General features: G+C 43.3%; 2 protein-coding genes across 4 annotated transcripts in view; one reads left to right on the forward strand and one right to left on the reverse strand.

Annotated features, from left to right (window-relative positions):
* The window catches only part of LOC112109812 (mitoguardin 1), a 55,059-nt gene extending 44,596 nt beyond the window's left edge, over positions 1-10,463 (reverse strand). For 2 of the 3 annotated variants that reach the window (XM_026655559.2, XM_026655557.2), the window contains exons 1-4: positions 10,385-10,463; positions 8,179-8,352; positions 789-966; positions 97-233 (exon numbers count right to left, since the gene is read on the reverse strand). In XM_026655559.2, coding sequence (XP_026511344.1) covers positions 97-233; positions 789-966; positions 8,179-8,277 — 414 coding nt within the window. In that variant the 5' untranslated portion in view covers positions 8,278-8,352; positions 10,385-10,463. The remainder of the gene's footprint in view (positions 1-96; positions 234-788; positions 967-8,178; positions 8,353-10,384) is intronic. The other variant, XM_026655558.2, reaches the window with a different exon arrangement.
* Positions 10,464-10,806: 343 nt separating this feature from the next.
* LOC113407302 (ubiquitin carboxyl-terminal hydrolase 33) overlaps positions 10,807-17,743 on the forward strand; it is a 95,669-nt gene continuing 88,732 nt past the window's right edge. Inside the window, exon 1 of the mRNA XM_029912372.1 lies at positions 10,807-10,891. The gene's annotated coding sequence lies outside the window, so the exon portion shown is untranslated. The remainder of the gene's footprint in view (positions 10,892-17,743) is intronic.

A 17,743-nucleotide genomic window follows, 5' to 3' on the forward strand; every position in this document is an offset into this window, starting at 1 on the left:
ATCATTGTGTGCATTCATGATAGGCAGTGAAAATTAAAGTTCAGCAGTTTATTCAGTTTACTGTATAACAGATCCTTAAGAACAGCTAATACTTACCGAGGCCAAACTTTGTACTGAACCAGAATATTTACTGAAAAGTCCTCCATTTGCATAAACACAAGACTGAGATCCTTTTTCTTTGGCTGAACTCAAAGAAAGAGTCAAGTTTTGTCTGCTACTGGAACAACTGGAACCTAATAAACAGAGAGACTAATTTTAAAAGCTTCTGCAACCAGAAACATTTATTATATCAGCAGGTGTTCAGCTCTGAATTTTATCTAATTATTCACTATGTCTCATGAAAACTTGAACCATTAATCTTATCTTCCGAATTTGATGTTTACATATAAAAGTATCAAAATACCTGCAAGAATGAGCACAATATTAAAACTATTTGCTCTTAAAAGATATCAAAAATACTTCTATCAATATTCAAGATATATCTTCAGAACTGTTGGAAACTTAGCAGTAACTATTAGCTCTCAAAAAGCTTCTGATTAAAAGAGATTTTATTTGCAGAGATTATAATTAAAACATTAGCTTTCAGAGCAATGCCTGCCTGAGTTATTATAGTGTTCTAATTTTTGTTGTTACTCTTGTCTATTTTGTTATTTTCTTTAAATACATTAGAATTACACAAAGTTTCCTTATTTCCAAAATTAAAGAAAAATCTGTCTTGAGTTTGATTACATAGTATTTAAAGGTTTATTTAAGAGAAGAAAAAAGGCTTCTTTGGTTCTCTCATGTACCTTTTTCTGATGCAGCTGTTTTAGTACATTCTAATACAAGATGGCCTGGCTCCCATGGTGACACTTTTGTGTTTTTCTTTCCACGTTTTCTTTTAAAATGATGGGCCAGAAAAATTACAGAAACTGCACTTACTGCTGTTACTACAAACAGCTTCTTCAACCCAGGGGAAAGTTTTACCTGAAATGAAATCATGAGTATGTCATCATTGCAGAGTTAACACAAGCTCTGATTCAGGCATGGCCCCTAATTCCTTCTCCTGTCCACACACAAAACCCTTTAATCTGAGAACGGTGGCGCTTTCAACCAAAGCTACCTGGAGGTAACCCACCCGCTTTGCAATGAAGACAGTCTAAATCACTTGTGTGCTGACAGTCCTTCAATGCCTTCCCACAATTCCCCCTGCATGCCCAGGATAGTCAAGGTCTTCCACAATTCACTGGGAAAGAATCAGAGCAGCTCAGCTTACTGCTGCACAACGAATTATGGGATATGCCCCAGATGACTTAATGACACACATGGGTGAGTTACTCCTGGGGGAATTCTGCGTCCCTGCGCATGCGCAGAATTCATGCCCCCCGCAGATTTACTTGCTTCCTGCAGAAAAATGACTTCTGACATGGAAGCAAAGGGAAGGCACAAGAGTGGCCACGCGCCCCTCTCCGGCAGCGCAGGCAGGTTGGTTTGGGCACCCAGTAGAGACATAAATCATTGTTGGCAGGGGGTGTCACTGTCCCTCTCGCTCTCTATTGCGGCACACTTGGCATGGAGGAGCAGGGCTTCAGCGTGTTTCTGAGGAGGTAGGTGTGGGGCAGGCTCTGTCCCCTCAGTCAGAGCAGAATGTAGCAGCCTGCCTGCTTAGTGAATTGTTCCCATTGTCTTTGTGAATTCCCCCAGGAGTATAAAACAGGGGTAAAAGTTGTAAGGCTCCTTTACATTGCCAGTCTGGTGTAAAAAGGACAGTATGGTTTTATAAATGCTTATGGTGTTTCAGTGATTAGAACTGGTCTAAATTTTTGGACTGAAAAAATGTGCTCCATTAACTGTTTGCTACTGACCTCTCTGAAGATGGTCAATAGCCAATATAAATTGTGAGTTTGATTTCCCCAGCCCTCACTTGCCCTTCAGTTGCCTACGATGTAACACTGAGCATATGGTTGCATATATTTGTTGACTAATAACTAGAAACAAAGGGTCAAACCTAGCTACATTACTATTAGGCAAGGGGGGCTGGGGATTTCCTCCAATGCTCCCCACTCTCATTCTCCATCCATTGTATTGTAGTTTAAATAAATTACTGAAATAATTGAAACCAGAGAGATTATATTCTGTTATTTTGACAAATAAAATAGGCAGAATTTTTAATTTTTTGGTGCAGAATTCCCCAGGAGTAGTGAGTGCAGCACCAGTGAAGACACAGTAACTCAGTTATGGCTTTGCAGTGTGGCTTCTGACACCAGAGGTAGGCAATCCCGGGTGCCAGCCACCTGAGTGAAATCTTCACTAAAGATATACCCCAAGAGTTGGGATCTTTTTAAAGCATTATTACAATTTTACTGGCTACCTAACGAATTGACACTGAAACTTTCACGTAAACATTTTTAAATTTCAGTGACTGTCAAAGATACGATAGCTACTTTCCAAATTATTTACCTAACAGCTTTAAAAACAAACAAACAAAAAAACCATGGAGGAACAGCAAAGTCCTCACTGGACTAATGTTTTTTGGATCTGCATCCCTCCTCTTTCCACAATTTAAGAAACGTAATTTATTCCTTTTTTTAGTTTGAAACATGTATTTGGCTATCAGAGTGATATTTTACGTACACATTTTTGTCTGGATATAGGCCACTTCCATTTGAAATTTTAACATTAAATTTTAAAGAAAACCCGACATTATAAATGCACAATAAAGCACAACTCTGCATTGGCAGAGAAATAAACTAGGTGATTAAATATAATAGCCTTAGACAGCATCTAAGTCTCTAACTTCTATGAATTTCTTCCATGAATCACTCTCTATATAATGTGATAAACAGTAATGTTCAGATACCAATGAGAAGCAGTCTAAATATGCAACAACTGGAATTAAAAATATTAACAAAACTGAAAATCTGAAGTGGCAAACAGTTCAGGAAAGTAAAGAAAAAAATTATTTAAATGGAAAATAAGGAGCCAGATCATAAGTAGTGGATTTATGCTGTTTTGGTGGTAGAGAGCAGAACACAGAAACCCAGCACTTTGGGGCTCCCACAGAGGGTGGGTATAGTGGTTTTACAGCATGCCCCTCCCTCAGAATAGGAGCATGGTTGGAGCATCTCAGCCATCTGGCAATCCTCAGCTGTAGATTGCTTGGAGCTATAATTAGCCAGGTGTAATTTAAAGAAGCCCTAAAGTTGCAAATTACACTGCAGGCAAGGCCAGCCTTTAGCCAATCCCAGGGTAAGACAACTGGAAAGTGGTCTAGAGCCACCTCTGCCCCCTCATCCCCACCCTCACAGTGTATCTTGGCCAGAGCTGTAGATCTAGTTTCTAGTCCAAGATTGAAAACACAAGTTTATATAAATACTAGGGCTATTGATTAGTTGCAGTTAAGTCACATGATTAAAAAAATTAATCACGATTAATTGCAGTTTTAATCACGCTGTTAAACAACAGAATACCAATAGAAATTTATTAGATATTTTGGATGTTTTTCTACATTTCAAATGTATTGATTTCAATTACAACACAGAATACAAAAGTGTACAGTACTCACTTGCTATTTTTATTACAAATATTTTCAATGTAAAAATGATAAAATAGTATTTTTCAATTCACCTCATACAAGAACCATAGTGCAATCTCTTTGTCATGAAAGCGCAACTTCAAATGTAGATTTTTGTTGTTGTTACATAACTGCACTCAAAAACAAAACAATGTAAAACTTTAGAGCCTGCAAGTCCACTCAGTCCTACTTCTTGTTCAGCCAATCGCTCAGACAGACAAGTTTGTTTACATTTATGGGAGATAATGCTGCCCGCTTATTTATAATGTCACCTGAAAGTGAGAACAGATGTTCACATGGCACTTTTGTAGCCGGCATTGAAAGGTATTTACACGCCAGATATGCTAAATATTCATATGCCCCTTCATGTATGTCTCCTGGTCTATGGTTTTACCCGCATTCTGCCATATATTTCATGTTATAGCAGTTTCGGATGATGACCCAGCACATGTTGCTCGTTTTAAGAACATTTTCACTGCTGATTTGACAAAATGCAAAGAAGGTACCACTGTGAGATTTCTAAAGCTAGCTACAGTACTCAACCCAAGATTTAAGAATCTGAAGTGCCTTCCAAAATCTGATCAGGATGGGGTGTGGCGCATGCTTTCAGAAGTCTTAAAAGAGCAACACACTGATGCGGAAACCCAAACCACCAAAAAAGAAAATCAACCTTTTGCTGGTGGCATCTGACTCAGATGATGAAAATGAATAAGTGTTGATCTGCGCTGCTTTGGATCGTTATTGAGCAGAACACATCAGCAGCATGGACGCATGTCCTCTGCAATGGTGGTTGAAGAATGAAGGGACATCTGAATCTTTAGAGCATCTGGCATGTAAATATCTTGCAACGCTGGCTACAACAGTACCATGCAAATACTTGTTCTCACTTTCAGGTGACATTGTAAAGAAGAAGCAGGCAGCATTATCTCCTGCAAATGTAAACAATCTTGTTTGTCTGAGTGATGGGCTGAACAAGCAGTACGACTGAGGGAATTGTAGGCTCTAAAGTTTTACATTGTTTTATTTTTGAATGCAGTTATTTTTTGTACATAATTCTACATTTGTAAGTTCAACTTTCATGAGAAGGAGATTGCACTATAGTACTTGTATTAGGTGAACTGAAAAATACTCTTATTTGTACAGTGCAAATATTTATAAAAAATATAAAGTGAGCACGGTACACTTTGTATTCTGCGTTGTAATTGAAATCAATGTATTTGAAAATCTGTAAAACATCCAAAAATATTTATATAAATAGTATTCTATTATTTAACAGTGCGATTAATCACGATTAGTTTTTCAATCGCTTGACAGCCCTAATAAATACTGTTGTCAGAACTAATCCAAAGAGAAAAGCATTAAAAACCCATCAGCACTGCAAAACAAGATTACAGTGAGCAAATATCAACAGAATATATAAGAATACACACAGGTATTTAAATCAAAATCTAGTTGCAATTATTTATAATAATGAATTACATATGATTCAGGTTTAAAAAAATTAATTAGATATTCTCGGATTTATTTTTCATGCAATTGTGCATGCATATACGATGGCAAACAATTGAACAGACATAAAGGAGAGCCTTAGGATATAAAATTAATCCCAGAGTTGGACACAATATTTATAGAGTGCATTAGCTTGGTTACAATATTGCAGCAACACAGGGTGAGACCAGCGAACTCAGTGACTTGAGATCTGAGCTGATTTTACAGGAGAAAGAATGAGTGTATTTCAGCAGTGACTATTCTCATTATTTATAGTAAAACAAGAAAAATACCGGGTAATCTTATTTTGGGTACTAACAAGTATGCAAAGTTATACACCATAAAAATGTTTATAGTTGTATTTCAATGCATAATGTATTTAATGAAGCCACTGGTTTTATACATAGAAATTAAATATGAATCACAGTATTTACTTTTTAGAAACATCTGTAGACGGTCCTGACTGTAGATCAAGTTTTGATTTCCTGTCAATGTCGCTGTATGGATTAAATGGAGAACAAGTTCTGGATCCAATTTTATATTTTATTTATTTATTTATGTATTTACTTTACAGACTATTAGCATTCCACCTTTTTCTACATAGTAGGGCAACAGGACATAGCCTTTTCTTCAGCCAATATCCTACAAGGGAATTCTGTGCCAAAAAACTAAAAATTCTGTGCACAATATTTTAAAATTCTGCAAATTTTATGTGTCAAAATAACACTATATAATTATGCCAGTTTCAATTATTTTGGTAATTTACTTCAAAATACCTATTAGCAACTACCTCTGCAACAATACAGACAACAACAACAAAAAGATTCCCCCCAGGAGTAGAGAGTTAAAGAAATCCATATGACAACCCTGTTTCTCTGCCCCTTCCCCCCAGAATCTAGCTGCGGGGCCAGACACCTACACCCCATCCCTGCAGAGCCCAGCCATGGCCCCAGCCCAGACACCCGCACCCCCTCCTCACCAGAGCTCAGCTGCGGAGCCCTCCTGGCGCAGACACCTGCACCCTCTTCCCTCAGAACCCAGCCGCCGGCCCCCCCCGCCGAGACACCTGTACCCTCTTCCCCCAGAGCCCAGCCGCCAGGCCCCTTTCAGACACTTGTACCCCCCGCCCCCCGAGTCCAGCCACAGGATCTGACACCCACACCTTCTCCCCCCCACCCTGAGAGCCCAGCCGTAGGGCCCCCCTGCCCAGACACCTGCACCTTCCTCCCCAAGAGCCCAGCCGCGGCCCACCCCAGACACCTGCACTCCCTCCACCACAGAGTCCAGCTGCAAGGTCAGACACCCACAACTTCTCCCTCCCAGAGTCCAGCTGTAGGGGGCCCCAGCCCAGACATGTACACCCTCTTCCCCCAGAGCCCAGCTGTGGGTTCCCTCGCCCCTAGCTCAGACATCCAGGAGGGACAGCTCAGTGGTTTGAGCATTGGCCTGCTAAACCAAGGGTTGTGAGTTCAATCCCTGAGGGGGCCATTTAGGGATCGGGGCAAAAATCTATCTGGGGATTGGTCAGGAGGTTGGACTAGACGACCTCCCGAGGTCCCTTCCAACCATGATATTCTATGATTCTCTCCCTGCCAGAGCCCAGCCATGCTCCCCTCCACCCCTAGCCCAGATACCCACACCCTCTTCTCCCAAAGCCCAGCCACGGGGCAAACCCCCCCAAGCACAGACACCTGCACCCCCTCTCCATCAGAGCCCAGCTGCGAGGCCCCCTGACCCAGACACCCACACCTTCTGCCCCCCACCCAGAGCCCAGCCATGGGGCTCCTTGGCTCAGACACCGGCACTCCCTCCCAGAACCCAGCTCTGGGGCATCCCACAGTCCTGACACCCACAGAGCTAACAGCTAAAACTTTTGAAGATTTTCAGTTATAAGGGGGTGTTGAAGATAGAAAACAGGCTGGATGTAAACCAAGAAACTCTCAACTATGGACCACCCCTGTGTATGTATTACCCACAATACAACCTCAGAGTTCTGAGCACCAGAGTTACAAACTGACCAGTTAACCATACACTTTATTTGGAATCGGAAGTACGCAATCATATCAGCCAGCACCAGTGACACACACACACACACACACAAAAAGCAAATACTGCACAGTACTGTGTTAAACGTAAACTACTAAAAAAAATAAAGGAAAAGCAGTATTTTTCTTTTGCATAGTAAAGTTGCAAAGCTATATGAAGCCAATGTTCAGTTGTAAACTTTTGAAAGAACAACCATAATATTTTATTCAGAGTTAGGAACATTTCAGAGCTATGAACAACCTCCATTTCTGAGGTGTTTGTAACTCTGAGGTTCTACTGTATTGTAAATTAATCTGATAGTTAATAACACTCACCTCATTAATCTTTATATTTAGTGTGACAATTCATTAACATAAGTTCATTAAAAAAATCGACACTCTAGGAGAACGTTTTGAAATGAACCAAATAATACTATTCAAGGATTAATGATGTTTGAACATAAAGAGTGTGATATTTGACTTATCGGCAGAGACTTGTTGCAATGAAGGCATATACTGGGGTGGCCAACCTGAGCCTGAGAAGGAGCCAGAATTTACCAATGTACATTGCCAAAGAGCCACAGTAACACGTTAGCAGCCCCCCCATCAACTCCCCGCCTCCAACTCCCAGCACCTCCCGCCCACTGGCAGCCCCGCCAATCAGCACCTCCCCCTCCCTCTCCGCACCTCCCGATCAGCTGTTTCATGGCATGTAGGAGGCTGGGGGGGAGCGAGGGCATGGCAGACTCAGGGGAGGGGGCGGGAAGGGGTGGAGTGGGGGCAGGTTCTGTGGCAGAGCCAGGGGTTGAACAGTGAGCACCCCCCGGCACACTGGAAAGTTGGCGCCTGTAGCTACAGCCCCAGAGTTGGTGCCTATACAAGGAACCGCATACTAACTTCTGAAGAGCCGGATGTGGCTCCGGAGCCACAGGTTGGCCACCCCTGGCATATATTAATGCAGAGAGAGTAGCCTCTGCTACTACCAAATATTATGCACAGAATAACTGAATTATTATTTAAAACAAACATTGTAAAAATTAACCATGAAACATTTTCAGATCTGTTTCTAAAAAAAGACCACCACAAATGAGACTACTGAAATATATTAATTACCTGGATGACAGAATAATACCAGGAAAGGGGAAAATCAAATACCCGTAAAGCTGCTGTCCTCAAAGAAAAGTGTGTCTCACTAACAGCTTCTTCCGACATGGCTCCTTCTCTCCCATAACCTCATTAAGTGAAACTACCTCGAAAACATTTTAGTCACACATGGTATCTTACAGTCTGCGAAATGAAAATTACATGTTAAATTATATATCACAAGCATATAAATAGCTTTCTTCTGAAAACTTCCAACAACCTTACATTATAGGATGCATGTTTATTTTGGATAACGTTTATATGAAGGGGTGAAACTAGTGTTCTCAGTAGCAACTACCAAGAATAGGGTGAAAAACAGAGATAAAATTAGGCCGAAATACTTTTAACTGCTCTGTAGAGAAAGATCCCCATATTCAATCATGGGGATCCACACATGGAACAGCTTACAAGATAGAGACTTCAGTTCTTTTATTATGCATAACCCCCATACTGAATTTACTTCTACAAGTCATGATCTCTATTTCTTAGGAAACAAAATCTGCTGTCTAAAAAGATTTGGAAATCTTAAAATTGAATAATCAGTGACCATAGAGTTTAAGCACCTGAAGTAGCTTCTCTCCCCTTTAAGGTATGAATCTCCTACAATCACACAATGGGGATTAACATGGCTGCTCAAAGTTGCTACAGTTTCCATTTCTTAAAGGGAATTTCACTATTTACTCTCAATAAAGCCAGATACAAAGTAAAATGTAGTAAGAATTCTAGATACAAGTCTCCTTTGGACAAACTACTTACTGGAGTAAACAAAAAAGCAGAAGGCCCACACAGACAGGCTGTAGGGTCAGTTGTAGAGACAGGCCAATTGGTACCTGTCAAGTAGTTCATCATATGGCAGGGGGAGACCCTCTGAGCAGGATATGACAATCTTCAGAAGTTCGAGAGCTGGGGCGTAACTGCCGGGGCTCGGGGCTTCAGCCCCAAGACCTGGCAGATGCATCCGGCAGGGCTGAAGCCCCCAGACTCCTCTCCCCATTGGCAGAAGCCAGAGGCAATGCATGGGGGAAGGGCATGGGGGGGGTCACACAACCCCCCATTTTTGCACCAGGGTTTGCTGGACCGGCTCAGTCACATGGTGCTGCCAGGCCTCCTCCCTGCAGGGCAGCTGCTGGAGCTCGAGAGCTGTGGCCATGGTGAAAGGCAGCAGCAAACAGCTGGGCGCAGCAGGAAAAGCTGCTGCTTGCTGCTGCCTCTCTTTGTAGAGCTAAAGCAGGGAGGCCTCCTACCTGTTTGCCATTATCTCTCCACAGGGAGCTAACACTTGGGAGCTGCAGGGAGGGGCCACTGAGGATAAGAGGGGAAGCATGTCTGGTGGGACCTGACTCAAGCTTGGGGCGGGAGGTTAACCTTTAAATTGTGCCCCCCCCACCCACCCACCCAGCCAGCACCAGTTATTTCTGGCAGAAGCCCCGAGCTCTCCCCACCACAGGGGAGAAGCCCCAAGGAATATATGGGGGGAATCCATGAGTCACACTTTAATGGGAAAAGAGCTACACAGTACATACAGTTCACGCGCTGCTGTCTCGCCACCCCATCATATGGGGAAAGGCAGAGAAATTTCTCTCCATCCTAAACTATCCACCCAGCCTGGACTCTGTCTCCGTGATGTTCCTGGGGAAGGATGGTCCTTTCCCCTCTCTGCCAGCCCCACCTCCGAGGCGCTGCGAACAGAGCACGCTTGTCCCCGCCTCAGGCGGGCTGGCGCTAGCAAACCCCCGCAGCCTGCCGCTGGGGCGGGGGGCACACCTGCCCCGGGGTGGCTGAGAGCTGCCTCCCCCTGGCTTAGTGTCCCGCGCTAGGTGCTCGTAGGGCCCCTCGCTTAGCACCCAGCCGGTCTGCGCGCGCAGAGGCCCGGTCCCCGCGTCTGGGCAGCGCCGAGCCCCCCGTACCACCGGGACCCGGGTCACTCACAGCGCAGTCTACGCGCTGCACGGGTTCGGGGGCCCCCGAGGCCAGGGCGGGAAGGGACCAGTGAGGGGCCTCGCTCTGCCCTTACCCGCTCAGGAGCAGGACCCGCCCCGAGAAATGGCCGCAGCCAGCTAAGGGACGAACACACAGCACAACCCCCCCGCCATGCGCAGACAGAGGCTCGCTCCCTCCCCCGAGCTACGCCCCACCCGGGCTGCGCTGCAGGGCTCCGGCCGACGCCCCAAGTTACCTGCCGGGGGTGAGAACAGCAACCAGTGCCCTGCCCCAGCAGCGCCCTCCCCCGCCCGCTGCTAGGAGACAGACAGGAGATCTACTTCCGGTGTCAAAAAAAAAAAACGCGGGCGGGAGGGAGTCTCCATCTACACCACGTGGGTAATACAGTGCGAGAGACAGTCACCGCCATCTCAGTGCAGGAGAAACCCGTGAATGAGATACGCAGCACCGCCATCTTTGTGCGGGGCGAAGCTATCTGAATGTGTGAGATACACCCAGCACTGCCATCTTTGTGCGGGGCGAAGCTATCGGAATGTGCGATACGCCCAGCACCGCCATCTTTGTGCGGGGCGAAGCTATCGGAATGTGTTCGGGACATGCAACCAAGCATCGCCATCTTTGTGAGGGGCGCACATCAGCGTCCGGGGCAGACAGCAGCAGGCGAAGCGGAAGAAACCGCCGCTGCGGGCAGCGAGGGACAAGCGAATAGCGGGGTCCCTGTGAGCTGGGCACCGCGAACCAGGTAAGGCCGCCGCGCAGCGAGTCCGCGGCCCGAACGCCAACCTCCGCACGTCGCCTGCGGCCTGGTCTGGGCGCTGGGTCCTTCCTGCGGAGAAATGACCCTCTCCCTGGTGGCTCCTTCCCCTCGCGCCCGGGCTCTGATACTGCCGCCTCCGCCAATCCCCAGCGCTGCCCCGGCCCCCCTCGGGCCGGGCCCGGCCCGGCCCCCCTCCGGACCCGCCCTCCCCGTGCGAGGCCGCCTCCTTGCGCCGCCGGTGCCCCGACCCCTCCTAGGCAGCGGTCATGTAGAGCCTGTTCTCGGTCAGTGCCGCTCCCCGGGGCGGGAGGGGCTGCTCGTTCCGTAACTCAGGAGAGGGGCGGCGGAGAGGCCAGCACCAGGGGCGGGTCTGGTGGCTGCTAAGCAGGTTTGCCCTTGGTTGCGCTGTGTAATGGGCCTGTCAGGGGCGGGTGTCCGGCGGGGTCTGCTCGGCGCTGCTGCCCGCTCCCAAGGGCCAGTCCCGCTCAGTGCGCCTCGCTTTGCTCGCTCAGAGCCGCTCGCCTTGCTGCCGCATCAGCCATTGAGCCGTCTGAGCGAGGAGGGGTGTGCAGAGTGTGGGTGCTCTGCTGGAACAGATGGGTGGGTAGCTGTGAACTCCCTAAGCGGAGTGTTCCTAGGATGTTAATACTTTCTTAGCCCCAGTATTAAAGTATTACCGTTCTGAGGTTCGGGGTGTAAGGTACATAAGCCTGTGGCAGTATTTGCCGGTGATTTACATTTATTTTACGGTGGTGAGAGCTAAGGGGCATGGACACAAACTTCAGAAAGATCTAATCGAAGGAAGGGATAGGACAGCATGCTTGCCCATAAAATGAAACCTAGACACATTTCTCTTGTTGCTATAATGCTTGTAAATGTAAGCAGTAGATAAAATGTGCCAAACAAATACTGCAGTAGGCTCATTATTGTGAAAACCAATCTAAACTTCTACATGATGGTGGACTCTGAGCTAGCAGAATCCTCATAGAATTAGGGTGTACAGTTCCCTATGCTGTATTAGTGGCATTTTTAATTTTAAAAAAAGTAAATGAGTTGTTTGGATGTATCAAAATAGGATGGAAAATTAAACAAATGACCTTATACCTAAAGAGCATACTCTCATTTTGAGTGTGGTTTTATTTTGAGTTTCCTTTTACTGAGAGAGCACAGGAATTACAAGAACAAAGGGTAATGAAAATGGTTTGCCTGTAAAAATACTATTTGCTTAGGGTGAGTTTTGCATCTCAGAGCAGGGACAGTATTTTCTTCTGTTCTTCTCAGTGTTATCACTGAACATGCTATTGGCAGTTGACTAACAATATGGCAGCGTTTCATAATAAGTGTGGAAAAGCAGATTTTGTGTCTGGGCTGATAAAGCGTTGTTGATGTTGTAAGGATAGAATAGATGTATTGATGGAGTTTACATAAAATGAAGTGGTGGGAGATTACTCCTGGGAAGAAGAATGTAAAGCAACTTTAGTCAATTGGTAAATTAAAGGATAAAGTGAAAATAGAAGCGATGTTCCTTTTGTCACATCTCTTAATGCAGGAACAAAGATGCTCAAAACTCAAAATAAATGTGAAAAGCTATTCTTTGTGCAATTTATAGTCAACATGAGGAAATTACTGCTGCAGGAGATCAAGACCTATTGTAGCAGGATTTTTGAAAGGACTGGATAATTTTGTGTGTATTTATCGTGTGTGTGTGTGTATATGTGTTTGTGTGTGTATATATGTGTGTATATACACACACACCCAAACTGTCATAAATATAAAGGGAAGGGTAACCACCTCAGAGTGGGGAGGGAACCCTGACATGTCTGAACTTTAGGGTACAGATGTGGGGACCTGCATGAAAGACCCCCTAAACTTATTTCTACCAGCTTAGGTTAAAACTTCCCCAAGGCACAAATTCTTCCTTGTACCTTGGATTAGGTAAACGCTGCCCCCACCAAGTGATTCAAACAAAGAGGCAGGGAAAGGACTACTTGGAGTCTTATTTCCCCAAAATATCCCCCCAAGACCTACACCCCCTTTCCTGGGGAGGCTTGAGAATAAACAAGATGAGCACAGACCAGCCTTGGGTTTTTAGGATACTAAAAAACCCAATCAGATTCTTTAAAAAAAACGAACTTTACTAGAAAGAAAAAAGGTCAAAGGAGTACCTCTGTAAGATTAGAATGGAAGATAATCTCACAGGCAATCATATTCAAAACACAGAGGATTTCACGCTAGGCAAAACTTTACAGTTACAAAAAGGAAAAAACAGGAATACACATTCCCCCCAGCACAGAGAAATTCACTAGCCAAAACAAAAGATAATCTAACACATTTCCTTGCTAAATACTTACTAACTCTATAGGAGTTGGATTGTTTGCTTCTTTGATCTGTGTCTGGCAAAAGCCACATGGAACAGACAGAACAAAGCCTCCTCCCCCCCCAGATTTGAAAGTATCTTGTCCCCTTATTGATCCTTTTGGTCAGGTGCCAGCCAGGTTACTTGAGCTTCTTAACCCTTTACAGGTAAGAGGATTTTGTGCCTCTGGCCAGGAGGGATTTTATAGTACTGTATACAGAAAGGTGGTTACCCTTCCCTTTATATTTATGTCTATATATATATATATATATATATATATATATACACACACACACACACAGCTATTTGATAGAAAAATCTACAAATTAATTATTTGGATACATAAATCTGAAGCTTATTTGGACATGTACTTCGCAATACTGTGAATTGAATGCAGTTATTTTTTTTTTTAATGTACAAGTGGTGGCATAACAGTTGCTGAAAGACCCATAACTTTGAATTTCTTGACTTTTGTATATTTAAATCTGCAGGTATAATGTTGCATTAACAGCACTGCAGCCATATTTCTTTTATTGGGAAAAAAAATGAAATAAGTGCACTTGAATGTCTGTTTATTGAAGTGAACACAGTTGCAAACAAAGACCCTGATCCTAAAACTTGATCTACGCAGGCAAACCCTTATGCCATCATGGAGCCAGTTGCAGGATTAGAGCCAAATTTGATCCATATTTATTTCTTCCCAAAGTTCAAAGTGATGGTCTTTGGGTGTGTGTGTGTGGTTTTTTTTTTTTTTTTTAATCCTTTTAACTCTTATTAGTGGTCAACTTTTTTTTAATTACTTACATAAGATAACTACATTTCCATGACTGGCATGTAACCATATAAGGCAATCACTATCTTTATTGATTAACTTTTCTGAATGTTGTATTTTTAATAAACAGTCTTAACATAAACTGCATTATTTTTCTATTTGTGCCCAGACTAAGACTTTGTTTCCTCATGATTTTATTTCTGTATGTTTAATCTTGATGAACATGAATTCTTTCAGAATCTTGCAAAACTTATTTGGATCTGTTCATTATATATTAGTATATATTGATTAGCAATCAGGAAAAAGTCCTATGAAATCACCTGGTAAAATAGTTGTATATTTTAAGGACTTCAACATAATGAAGGAAGTGGGATGTGTGTATTTATGTATTCATTCCAGTACACCAGGGGTCAGCAACCTTTCAGAAGTGGTGTGCCGAGTCTTCATTTATCCACTCTAATTTAAGGTTTTGCGTGCCAGTAATACATTTTAACGTTTTTAGAAGGTCTCTTTCTATAAATCTATAATATATAACTAAACTATTGTTGTATGTAAAGTAAATAAAGTTTTTAAAATGTTTAAGAAGTTTCATTTAAAATTAAATTGAAATGCAGAGCCTCCCGGACCGGTGGCCAGGACCTGGGCAGTGTGAGTGCCACTGAATATCAGCTCGCATGCCGCCTTTGGCACGTGTGCCATAGGTTGCCTACCCCTGCAGTACACTATAGAATTTCTATAGTTAAGTGAGGTAGATGAAAACAATGGCTTACATTAAATACTTTATATTTTGTTTTAATATATCGTGATGCTATCTAAATCTAAGTGGAAACGGGGTGTAAGCTTCAGGTTCTGTGCATGAGCCTGTTGGATGCTTTTGGTGCTATCTGAATTGTCTATCTCAATGTTTGAGGGGTTAGGGACCCTTTTCAATGATAGGACCTTTATGGATGAGATGGTTCTTCAGTGTTAAGCACTATGCAAGTCTATGGTGCTGTGGAATTATAAGTAGTAAATGGAGAAAGAGGCTGCCTAACATGATGATTTAAGATGCCATTCACATTGCTCTAATTGTCAAATCTGCTCAGCAGAACACTTATGAAAGAGTATTATATAATATACTTGGATTTTTAAGATGAGCCTAACAGTGTCATTACCTTACTTCTATAGGACCACAGTTGTGCATGGTGCTATACATGGTCACTTACCTGGTAAATGAAAATGTGCTAAATAAGTAACAGGTCATATCTTGAAAAGCAAAGGCATGATTGGTTCAATGACCATATGGTACAATATGGTACAAGAACATAAGAATGTCCATACTGGGGCAGTGATGTGGTCCATCTAACCCAGTATCCTATCTTCTGAAAGTGTCCAGTGCCAGGTGCTTCAGAGGGAAGGAACAGGACAGGGTAATTATGAGTGATCCTCCTCTGTCATCCAGTCCCAGCTTCTGGCAGTTGGAGGTTTAGGGACATTGTAGCGTGGGATTGTTCCCCTGACCATATTGGCTAAAAGCCATAGAGACCAATGCTTGATAGAACGAACATCCTGATAGAAGCTTTTAGGAAGACAATGGAGGGAAGTAGGAGCACATTAACTGGAAGGTTTTTCCAAATGAACAGTAGCCACTTGAGAGGCGCTATGGTCCCATGGGTAGGACAGTGAACTAGGTATGAGGAGACTTGGGTTCTGTTCCCAACTCTGCTACTGTCTTACTGTGTGACTTTTGGGCAAGTTCACAGAATCATAGAACTGGAAGGGACCTCAAGGGATCATCTAGTCCAGTCCCCTGCACTTGTGGAAGGACTAATTATCTAGATCATTCCTGACAAGTGTTTGTCTAACCTGTTCTTAAAAATCTCCAATGATGGAGATTCCACAACCTCTCAACGCAATTTATTCCAGGGTTTAACCACCCTGACAGGAAGTTTTTCCTAATGTCCAGCCTAACCTCCCTTGCTGCAATTTAAGCCCATTGCTTCTTGTCCTATCCTCAGAGGTTAAGAAGAACAATTTTTTTCTCTCCTCCTCGTAACAACCTTTTACATACTTGAAAACTGTTATCATGTCCCCTCTCGGTCTTCTCTTTTCCAGACTCAACTAACTGAATTTTTTCAGTCTTCCCTCATAGGTCATGTTTTCTAGACCTTGAATCATTTTTGATGCTCTTCGCTGGACTTTCTCCGATTTGTACACATCCTTCCTGAAATGTGGTGCCCAGAACTGGACACAAACTCCAGTTGAGGCTTAATCAGCACAGAGTAGAGCGGAAGAATTTCTTCTTGTGTCTTGCTTACACCACTGATGCTAATACATCCCAGAATCATGTTCGCTTTTTTTGCAACAACGTTACACTGCTAACTCATATTTAGCTTGTGATCCACTTTGCCCCCAAGATCCCTTTCCACAGTACTCCTTCCTAGGCAGTCATTTCCCATTTTGTATGTGTGCAACTGATAGTTCCTTCTTAAGTGGAGTACTGTGCATTTGTCCTTATCAAATTTCATCCTATTTACTTCAGACCATTTCTCCAGTTTGTCCGGATTACTTCAGACCATTTCTCCAGTTTGTCCGGATCATTTTAAATTTTAATCCTATCCTCCAAAGCACTTGCAGTTCCTCCCAGCTTGGTATCGTCCGCAAACTTTATAAGTGTATTCTCTACACCATTATCTAAATCATTGATGAAGGTGTTGAACAGAACCGTACCCAGAACTGATCCCTGCGGGACCCCACTCGTTATGCCCTTCCAGCATGATTGTGAACCACTGATAACTACTCTCCGGGAACGGTTTTCCAACCAGTTTTGCACCCACGGTATAGTAGCTCCATCTAGGTTGCATTTCCCTAGTTTCTTTGTGAGAAGGTCATGTGAGACAGTATCAAAAGCCTTACTAAAGTCAAGTCTGCCACTTCCCCCTGTCCACAAGGCTTGTTACCCTGTCAAAGAAAGCTATCAGGTTGGTTTGACGCAATTTGTTTTTGACAAATCCATACTGACTATTACTTATCACCTTATTATCGTCTAGATGTTTGCAAATTGATAGCTTAATTATTTGCTCCATTATCTATCTTTGTACAGAAATTAAGCTGACTGGTCTGTAATTCCCCGGGTTGTCTTTATTTCCCTTTTTATAGATAGGCACTATATTTGCCCTTTTCTAGTCCTCTGGAATCTCTCGTCTTCCATGACTTCTCGAAGATAATCGCTAATGGCTCAGATATCTCCTCAGTCAGCTCCTTGAGTATTCTAGGATGCATTTAATCAGGCCCTGGTGACTTGAAGACATCTAATTTGTCTAAGTAATTTTTAACTTGTTCTTTCCCTATTTTAGCCTCTTCTGATCGTACTTCATTTTCACTGGCATTCACTATGTTAGACGTCCAGTCATCACCAACCTTCTTGGTGAAAACCGAAACAAAAAAGTCATTAAGCACCTATCATTTTCACATTTTCTGTTGTTATTTTTTCCTCCTCATTGAGTTGTTTCTGTTCTCTGTGCCTTTGTTTCCCCTTTTATCCTTTGTGCCTACTTTTTGGGGGTAGAACTTGTTGTGACACTGCACCCCATATTTTTCATGATGATATTATGATATGATTGTGGCATAATTATGATGCATATTATGCAAGATGGGTCACGTAGGATGTCATTGGTAAATATGCTTATCCGACTTGTATGTATGTATCATTTTTGTATCTGAAGTTATG

The sequence above is a fragment of the Terrapene carolina genome, unplaced genomic scaffold (genome assembly GCF_002925995.2).
Source record: "Terrapene carolina triunguis isolate 2854851 unplaced genomic scaffold, T_m_triunguis-2.0 Scaffold210, whole genome shotgun sequence".
In the NCBI taxonomy this organism is placed as follows: domain Eukaryota; kingdom Metazoa; phylum Chordata; order Testudines; family Emydidae; genus Terrapene; species Terrapene triunguis.